The sequence below is a fragment of the Pygoscelis adeliae genome, unplaced genomic scaffold (genome assembly GCF_000699105.1).
Source record: "Pygoscelis adeliae isolate BGI_AS28 unplaced genomic scaffold, ASM69910v1 Scaffold126, whole genome shotgun sequence".
In the NCBI taxonomy this organism is placed as follows: Eukaryota; Metazoa; Chordata; class Aves; order Sphenisciformes; family Spheniscidae; genus Pygoscelis; species Pygoscelis adeliae.
Window position 1 is genome coordinate 1,572,099 of NW_008824896.1, and position 9,695 is coordinate 1,581,793.

The window sequence follows — 9,695 nt, forward strand, 5'->3', positions numbered from 1 at the left end:
AGCTGGCAGGATCACCCATTCATGCATCTTAGGACCTTTGCTGTTGGCCAGACCTCCGCAAATTGACACCCTTGCTTTTTTGTGGGTGCTTGGCAATGCCACTGAGACATTAGTACCACTGGCCTGTGCTTTAAAGGGGGAGGGCCCTGCCTAGCAGTAGCATCCCGTGGTATGACCACGTGTCCCTTTGCTGTTATGTAAAGTCCCTAAATGCCCTGTTGTAGAATGGCCCCATGCTTGGTTCCTCTAAGTGCTGCCCTTGCAGAAGTTGCAGAGAGCCTCCCGCTTGGTTCTGGCAGAGCTCACAAAGCCACAAAAGCATCTGGATCCTCTGCAAGGGGGAATGAGGCACGGTTCTTGCCACACACAATCTTCACAACAACATCGGTCCGGAGGAGAAGCAGTTTGGAAGGGCAATGCCACAGAATCGTACTGATGTGCAGACTACTGCGGGCTGGCTATAAGTAAAAAAGAAATGGTGCAACTCTTCTGTAAGAAAGGAGAATATAATCTCTTGCTTTAGCTGTTCTTGGTAGGGCACTTATCATGTGGCAAACTGCTACACCTCTGCAGCTGGACCAGCTCTTCCTGGATTTACTGAGCATGCAGAAACAGCCTGGAGTCACAGGAGAGACTGTGTATACACCCTCCACCTGTTTCAGGCATATGCTGTAATTCTAGGATCTCCTGGGTGTACTGATTATATTGCCGATGAAAAATGATGTTGGGGGGAATTGAGAGGTCCCCAAAGAAAGACAGTGGCTGTAAGCAGCTTGCTGCCACTGTCAGAGCAGCAGCTTTTTCTTGGGTTGCCCCTAGGTAAATGGCTTTCACTCACATCTATGGACTAAATTAATTGTCCCCTGCAGGCCAGGAGTTCAGTGCTGACTCCCTAATGTGTTCCGTTTTCATTATTGAAAGATACAGGTTGTATTAATGTAGTCTCTACTGTCATGGATGATGTAAATTCTAGGGACAGTAATGTCTAATCCTCTGTATCTCTGCATTGCTGCTGCATCAATTCTGTGTTCACACCGTGTCCTTTCTGGGCAGCAGATCCTGGTGGTTGTGTGGCTGTAGGGCGAGTTAGATCGAGTTGTTCACCTCATAGAAAACTTATAGTTTTACATGTGTAGGTTTTCCATCAGCTCATCCACTTGGCCAGTGAGTTCAGGGATTGAATCAGCTTGATTTAATCAGATGTCACAAGAGCCCTTGCCTGATGGGGGTGGCGTTGCTCCTTTCAGCAGCAACTTGCAGCTGGGGTTAGGAGTGATGTAAAACCACATCCTCTTAGGAGACCGGCTACCAAGATCAGAAAGGTGAAGATGCAGAGTTTCTGACAACCATGAAAACAAAACTGTCTCCAGGAACTTGGAGTTTGATCAAGTTTACTCAGGGAGGAAAAGTTTTTGGTCTGAGGGAAAGGAGGAGCAGATGAGAGAAGAGCTGGGCTGCACCACCTGTGGCCAAGGCTGCCATCCCAGGAACACCTGGCTTATGACTGTGTCCTATGCGGTGACCCTCAGTGATTTGGTGTCCTAAGCAACTGCTTTCTTTGCATAGATTGAAAGATGTTCTGTTGGTAGTGGTATCAAAGCAGAGGAAATACCAAAACCAAAATGTGCTCTTACTCCCAGTATACTGCCTTAGAAAGGATTTTGAAACAACCTGAATTTGACCAAAAGAGAGATGACATTATATGACTTCCACAAATGTGGCGATTTCTAGTGTATGTTTTGCCAAGTATTAATTACCATGTAAAATTACATTACAGCCACTTAAACCAGATGATCATGTCATTATCCAAGCTAGTGGCCGTACTCTGCAGATTAAGGAGGCTCAAGTATCAGACACTGGTCGTTACACTTGTCTGGCATCCAACATTGCTGGAGAGGATGAAGTGGAATTTGATCTAAATATACAAGGTAAACAGAGTTCACATAATAAAAGTCTTCTAGTAGCCTCATTTTCCAATATTCTGGTATGTTGGAATTCTTTATAATTTTGTATCCTTTACACCTGCTTGCTCTAATCCAATGCTTTTGTGTTTTGTGTGATTTTTATTTCATGTATATTTTGCTCATCTTTAAGAAATACAGTATTTGATTATTCTTTCTTTCATATTTTGTGACATAGGCAGTGTTTCTGAAGTCAGTGGAATGACATAGTAACTCTGATCTTCCTCTAAACTACATGAAAAAGTTTTCATTTAGCTTAAACTAAGACATCATATTTTATTTATCTGTATTGACTAGTACTTAGAGGCCCCAGACATAAGCATCCTGTTGGCCTACACACTGTGTGTAAATACAAGAAAACAATCAGTCATTTCTGAAAATTTAGACAAAATTAGAACTTGAGTAAAACCAGATAGCTTGCTATTCAAGTATTATTGTTGATTAATACCCTCTGTGTTTTGTTGTCAGGTCTTCTTACACTGTTATTTACTAGTCTGCAGAAAATATTCGGTAGATTGCTCAATTGTTCATTCTAATGAAAAGAACTAGAATTTTCCTGGCTAATCTAAATTGGGGGTAGGGCTTAATTTAATACCCTTAATTTTTATTGCTGCTATTTAACAATTACAGTATCTTTTCATTTCTTGACTTTACAGCAGAAATAGATAGTTTTAAAATTCCAACTTTTTTCCCCTCCTCGGTTGTAGTTCCTCCTAGTTTCCAAAAGCCTTATAAGGAATGGGAAGCCGGTAACACAGTAGATACAGGAAGAGGTGGAGAAAGTAAAGATGTGATTGTCAACAGTCCCCTTTCACTGTACTGTGAGACCAGTGCTGTTCCTCCTCCAGTTCTTACGTGGTATAAAGATGGCTATCCTCTGAGCTCTAGTGATAAAGTACTAATATTACCAGGTGAGTGTTAAAATGTCACTCTCTGACCTTAAGAAATGGTGTTAGTGCTAGTATTTGTGTGGCAATAAACTTTTCCCCTTCAAAACACTGCATTAATGTTCTTTTCAGACTTTCTTGACTGGAAATGTGTTTTTTTCCAGTCCTTGGACTTAAGCTGTTTCTTTCTTTCATTTAAAAAGTAGTCCCTAAAATGGTGTGAATGTGACCATTTAACTTTCGTGTGATGTGTTGCAAAATAAAATACAACAATGATACCTTCTCTCTGATGTGTTCCTGATTTATTTCATTATTAAGTTTTACTTTGGCAAAATCATAATTGGAGTAGAAAAGCCTCTTAACCAGGGAGTGAGGCATGGAAATAATGCTTCCAGCAGAAAAATGGTCATGACTCTTACTTAACCTCATATGGGAGAGAGGTGCTTATAATGCTGAGAGTACAAAAAGGGAGCCTTTCTGTGCAGAGGATGGTTTGGGATGGCATGCGCAAAGAAGGGCAGCAGTGGGGATAATGTCTTTGTGTTTACCTGTTGCTTATCTGTTGGGAGATCATTGACAACCACTCCCAAAATGCATTCCTAATACGCCCTGTCTTTCTGAAGTTATTTATGTGGCTATGCCTTAAATGAGGAATAGAGTGAAAAGTAAAAGTAGTATGTACCTATAAGCTTCAGAAGTGAATTTTTTCAGTTTGCAACAGCTTTATGAGAATATTATGTGCTTATGTTTCCTTTTGCCTATTGGTTCTCTGTCACCTTGCTGAGAAATATTTCTATTTTTGACAGAAGAATAATGTCTGGCTGCATATTGCTGAAGAATGTTATTCCTTTCTGTGGAATTAATTACTCTTTTCTAACGTTTCAGTATAAACATTGCTGAATTCCAAGTATCTGTCAGTAGAAAAAGTAGCTAGGAAATAAAAGTCTTTAGTTACTTATAATTCAGAACAAATGCTGGCCATTCATAAATTTGCTTGCTCAGGTCTCTAGTGAAATGCGGTGTGGAAATGATGGAAACTGCTTGATGCTGCATTTAAATCTTGAATGCATTTTCCTTCCAGGAGGCCGAGTGTTGCAGATTCCTCGGGCACAGGCTGAAGATGCCGGGAGATACACGTGTGTGGCGGTAAACGAAGCCGGGGAGGATTCCATTCATTACGATGTCCATGTGCTCTGTAAGCTTTCCTGCTTTCCTTTTTCTTTTTAATGACAAAAAAAAGAGTTCTGTGGAAACTAATGAAGCATTACAGTTCAGGTTTACTTAATGTTTTTAAAATTTATAAATTCTGCATATTTTAAACTATGAAATTAGTGTGTTTACAAAACTCTAGCACCTTATATAGAAATATACAGAATTGCATGAAAATAGTGTTAATGTTGTTAGTTCAGTGTGTTTTTAGGTTATCATTACAGGAACTCAGTTGTGTTATCCCCATCACACTTCACCAGAAAGAAAAGTATATGTAGAAATCCAGGTTTTATCTTGGTATCTCTTATTCCGTATCCAGTTTCCAGTTCAAGATTCTGACCTACTAGACTTTTCTCTCTCCTTATTTTGGTCATCATTTTCTAAAATACCTGCAAAACTCCTGAAGGTGTAAGGGAATTGATGATTTAGATCAACCATCGAATGCCTCCAGAGTCCATTTTGCATGATCTGTTTACAAACATTGCATAGAAAGCTTTTGTATGCTGCTTGCATTGCCTGTTGATGTACTCAAGGTTTTTGCCTTGGGAAACACTTATTTCTTTACCTCTATTTCTGCATCTACCACTGAAAACACTGATTTTTATTTTTTTTATTAGGAAGAGGGCCTGCCTTGGAAATCTCTTTTGTTCTGGCAGCAAAGAACATGACTAGCTGGAAAATGAGTTTTTACCTCTTCTTCGTTATGGCTGCTGTGAATAAGCGTACTTCTCCTGCAGTCCCTTGAGTTATACTGATTTGTTCCAGCTGAACTACTCTTGGGGTTTTATTATCTTTCACTGTATTCACTGAAGATTTCACTACTTTCTTATAAAAAAACAATCTAAGATTGGTGGGCAATCTTAAAAAAAAAACCAAACCAAAACAACAACAAACACTGGGAGATACTAAGTCACAGTATTCTTATCATGTTTTGCTCTTTTGTAGTACCACCATCCATCAGTGGAGCCGATGGTGATCTGCCTGAAGAAGTCACTGTGCTTGTGAACAAGGTTGCGGTGATGGACTGTGTTGCAAGTGGCAGCCCTTCTCCAAGTATTACCTGGCAAAAGGATGGCCGCCACCTAGCAGAAGACGACAAACATACATTTTTGTCCAATGGAAGGAGGTTACAGGTAGCTCTTAGTGAATAAACCAGTTTTTAGCATTGCAAACACAAGCTGCCCATAAAGACAAAACTTTAGATTTGCTGAGTATGAGATTCTGAATTCTTTTTTTTTTTTCCCCTACAAGGTGCTGCAAACCTAAGGAGTTTTTGTCCGTTGTCCCTGTCCCTCAGCTGCTTCTTCCCGCTCCTGTGTAGTTCCCTCAGTTGTGCTGACCCAACTGTTTGTGTGGCCATGCTGTGACCCACATCAGTGAAATCACTTGGTTTAAAATTATGTTGATTTTTGTGGGGAACAACTTGTCAATTTTGTCCAAGTTTCCCTAACAGAGTTTAATTATTGCAAAATGTAATTTTTTTTTTATTTAAAGAAAATAGTGAATTCTGAAGAACATGCCCTGCCCCAGATCAATGGATGATACTGGATGAAACTGTTAAAAACAGTTTGAAAGCTGAGCTTAATTCTCTCCATTTTCATAGCGTGATGTAAGAATACAATAAAATATAAAAAACATATAGAACATTAAGATTTTAATTTCAAATATTTTGTGAACAGTTGTTTTGTTTTTCAATTTGAATGAGTTTAATGTGAAAGATACTATGTTGACTTTTCTGGAGGTTTGAGACGCACAGATTTGTATAAGAGATTCTGAAAGGAGTAGCATCAGTGGATGTTTCTCAGATTGGCTTCTCCATAACACCGCAAAGGCATTAGCAAAAACCCAGATCAAACAAAAAAACCCCTGCAGACTTGCAGGCCCTGAAGACCTTGGGGTCTTTGGGGAGACACCAAAACTTGATGCTTTAACAGTAAGTTGTCTTATATATTAGCTCAACAACAATCTTGTTTCTTTCTTTTAGATTTTGAATTCCCAAATAACAGATACTGGCAGGTACATCTGCATTGTGGAGAACATAGCTGGAAGTGCCAAAAAGTATTTTAACCTAAATATTCATGGTAAGTACAGTAATCCATAATTTTCTGGTTGTCTTCTTTCAAATGTTAGTTTAGCTTGAATGTGTTAATTTTAGCAGAGTGCGTAGGCACATACTTAGCTTTATGCAGGTAAGTTGTCTTATTGGGTGTAATGGAGATTCTAACGTACTAGAAATCAAATATAAGTTTAAAGTACCTTGGCAAAACATAGCTTGTGATACCTCATGGCTTCAGCTCTTTATATGTATTCCATATAGGTGGAAATTATTATTGAGGGAGCCTTGTGTAGTCGCTATGTGTATATGCTGTGGAGGTGTTGCTAAGCCCTGAAATCATGAATTACAAATTGACAACAGAGATATGGCATTGTAAAAGCTTGCTTTTTTTTTAATTTCTCCTTTAAGATTCCTTTCTGCTCTTTTGTTGTTGTTGTTGAGTTAGAATAGGATTAAAGTAAATTTGGGCCTTTGGCATCACAAGTCAATCAAGAAATCACAAATACAATGAAGAAATAAAGACATTTTCCATTATTTTAAAAAACAATCTCTCCACCACCTTCCCTTACCTCTCCTGATAGATATCCTGATTTTCTGAAGCTCTAATTAACATTTCAGAGTTAACCTTAACTTTCCTTTTTATTTGTGCCCACTCTTCCTCCCACCACTTTCAGCTTTCCATTCTGAATTGAAGATCAAATAAGCATTACTCCCACAAAATCATCTGCATAATTACATGTTAAAACCTACCAAGGTATACTGGCAGCTACATCTTTATGGGCTTTCACAGTATGATTTGGAGACTTATGTCACAGTCTTCTACATAAGATCAGTATCCTTTTTCACATCCTTGTTAGCTAGCTAATCTTCTGTATTACATACCAGAAAGAAGGCAAGTGCTGTCTTCTCTCTCTCGGTTAAATACATTACCAGCATCCAAGGAATGTGATGATTCAGGTTAATACATACAGAAGAAATAAATTTTTTTCTCATTCGTACATGCAGCAGATTCACATACTAAATGAAGCAAACTTATAGTGCCTTTTTCTACTACGTAATACAATTAACCAAAACCAGTGTTGCCATGGGAAGAATTTGCCCTGGAGTAATTCTCTGAGAAGTTACTTTCTTTCAGTGGAGTCTATCCAGATTTCCTGATGTTTGAGTTTTGTTTTAAAATAAAAAATTTTGCTTTTCTTGACATTTCTGTTTTAATTTGTCTTTAAAGGATTTGTTTGTAATGACTATAGTCTAATACTATTATTTTAAAAGAAATATTTGCTTGAAGCTTCAATGCTAGCTCAACGGTATTACCAGTTTAGGTCTATTAATCTCTGAATGCGGTTTCATTTGAAAAATTAGACTATAGCTGTTCAGGAAAGGACCACCCAGGGTGAAGCACGGATGAAAATGCATTATCACTAAGCAGCATGATCTTTGTTTTGTCAGTGTCAAAAAAAAAAGGTGATTTTCCAGCATTTTTGTACGTTTCTAATGGAACTGCTTTCATAAATTTAAATAAAATGTTAAAGATGATGCTTTTTAATAAGTTAAAAAAATTCACTTCTTATCTCAAAGGTGTAATAAAACTAAAATAAAACCTTCTACAACATTGAAAATAAGCATCCAGTTTTAAAATCTCAACCTCTAACCTTAATATATAATAAATAGGTAATTTTCACACTGAATACTAAAATTGAGCCCCTTACTGCATCTGTATCCAGGTTACCTGTGGTACATTTGTGAGTGGTTTACACGCGACATGAAGGCTGCAGAATTTGAAATGTACCATTTATATAGTTTAAGCAAAATTCATTAAAAGATAGCTTAGATTTGTCCCTGTATATTTAATTGCCCACTGTCTTGCACTGCCAATAATCACATCTGTGGGAAAGTAACTGTGAAAGTAAATAAATATAAATAACTATAAAATTTCATCAGATCAGAATTCTCCATTTATTCTAGTGAACCATTTTATGAAGGAATAACCTTCAGTTATTCCAAGCTGAAAAATATGGACTGAATTCACCCATTTACATTGACTCCTCTTGTTTCTGCAGTGCCACAGAGGAGCAATAAACTTGGCTTAATGACTGTTTTGTGTCATTCAAGTGACAGAAAGCAGCTGGAGTATTTCTGGTGGATACGGTCCAAAATACTTTAACGTTTCTGTCTTTGAAGAAGAGGATTTCATGTGTTCTTTGGAGTAATTTTTCCACCCCATAGAGCCAAGAACATGCTTTTGCTTTCCTCTTAAGTGTTTTATATATCCACACTGCAAAAACATGGAAACTAAAACTTGGGGTTTATTAAAAGGAAGAGATTTACAGTTATTTCATTTTAAATAGTTCTTGTAGAAAGGTCAAATGTCAAAATATTCTTGTATTTAAAAGTACTGGGACTTGTAAGCTTAAAAATGCACCCCTTAGAGCAATGCTTGTGTGCCAGAATTTTAAACTGCTTAGCTCACAATTAAAAAACAGGTTTGTCTGGTTAACAAAAGAACTCTGAACTGTATGAGAAGGAATCATTTTTTGGTTCCCTATAATGAAAAAATGGACTATTTCAGAAAGAGTAGGAGTAATACAATATCAGGAAGAAATTATACTTACCTTGTCAGGATATGTAGGATGAGTAAATTTAATCTGTCCTGCCTTACATAGCAAGCGTCCTATGAGTACAGCATTTTAAAATTGATAGCGCATTAGTCGGGAGCTGCAGGATCTCTTATAGGTTAATTAGCCTTCCCAAATATCAAGCACAGAAGGACTGCAGATGAAATAATTTAAATTTTTTGTGAGTTATAGGAACAGGAATGACCATTAGCTTGGCTTCAGTCATATTTCCAGATACATCCAAAAAGCAGCGGATCCATTCATAGGATGTGAAAGATTTTTGCAACTTGACCTTTTGGCAAAACTCAGCAATTCAGCTTTATTTTAGTAAATCAGGATCTTGTGGAATATTGTCTGCTGGTGCTATGATAGATATTATTAACTTATTTCTCTCCACAGTTCCTCCAAGTGTTGTTGGTACTAATCCTGAGAATTTGACTGTGGTGGTGAATAATTTCATCTCTCTGACTTGTGAGGTCACTGGCTTCCCACCTCCTGATCTCAGCTGGCTCAAGAATGGAAAACCTATCAGTTCAAATACCAACACTTTTATTGTGCCTGGTGAGGAATCTCAGCTATTTCTACAGCCTTTGGACTCAACTTCTGTCTGTTTTGTCTTCATAAGGGTAATGGCCATTATTTATGAAGCCAGTATATTCTTAGTATTGCTCCAGTGAGTAGACAAGACACTTGGCCTACTGTGTTTAATAATTTCTTGGCTGTTGGGTGGGTTCACTTTTAAAGAAAACTAGCTTACACTGAAAGCAGTGAAATAAACTATGTGGAAAAGACTAGAGGGCAAGTCACATAACAGAGGTGCTCTGATACAGGTATTCATTAAAGCTGAGTCACTTTGACACATTTCAAAGAAATGATCAGAAATTGTGACGGAGGCTAAGATAAATTCTGCTGACTTAGATGACAAAAAGTAAAAACCTTCCCATTGACTTCAGTGGGAAACTGGATT

At 37.8% G+C, this 9,695-nt stretch overlaps 1 protein-coding gene across 1 annotated transcript in view; it reads left to right on the forward strand.

Annotated features, from left to right (window-relative positions):
• Positions 1 to 9,695, forward strand: part of HMCN1 (hemicentin 1) — a 214,120-nt gene that overhangs the window by 155,916 nt on the left and 48,509 nt on the right. Inside the window, exons 55-61 of the mRNA XM_009324659.1 lie at positions 922 to 962; positions 1,778 to 1,928; positions 2,669 to 2,872; positions 3,930 to 4,043; positions 5,003 to 5,190; positions 6,042 to 6,138; positions 9,128 to 9,289. Of these exons, the coding sequence (XP_009322934.1) occupies positions 922 to 962; positions 1,778 to 1,928; positions 2,669 to 2,872; positions 3,930 to 4,043; positions 5,003 to 5,190; positions 6,042 to 6,138; positions 9,128 to 9,289 (957 nt within the window). The remainder of the gene's footprint in view (positions 1 to 921; positions 963 to 1,777; positions 1,929 to 2,668; positions 2,873 to 3,929; positions 4,044 to 5,002; positions 5,191 to 6,041; positions 6,139 to 9,127; positions 9,290 to 9,695) is intronic.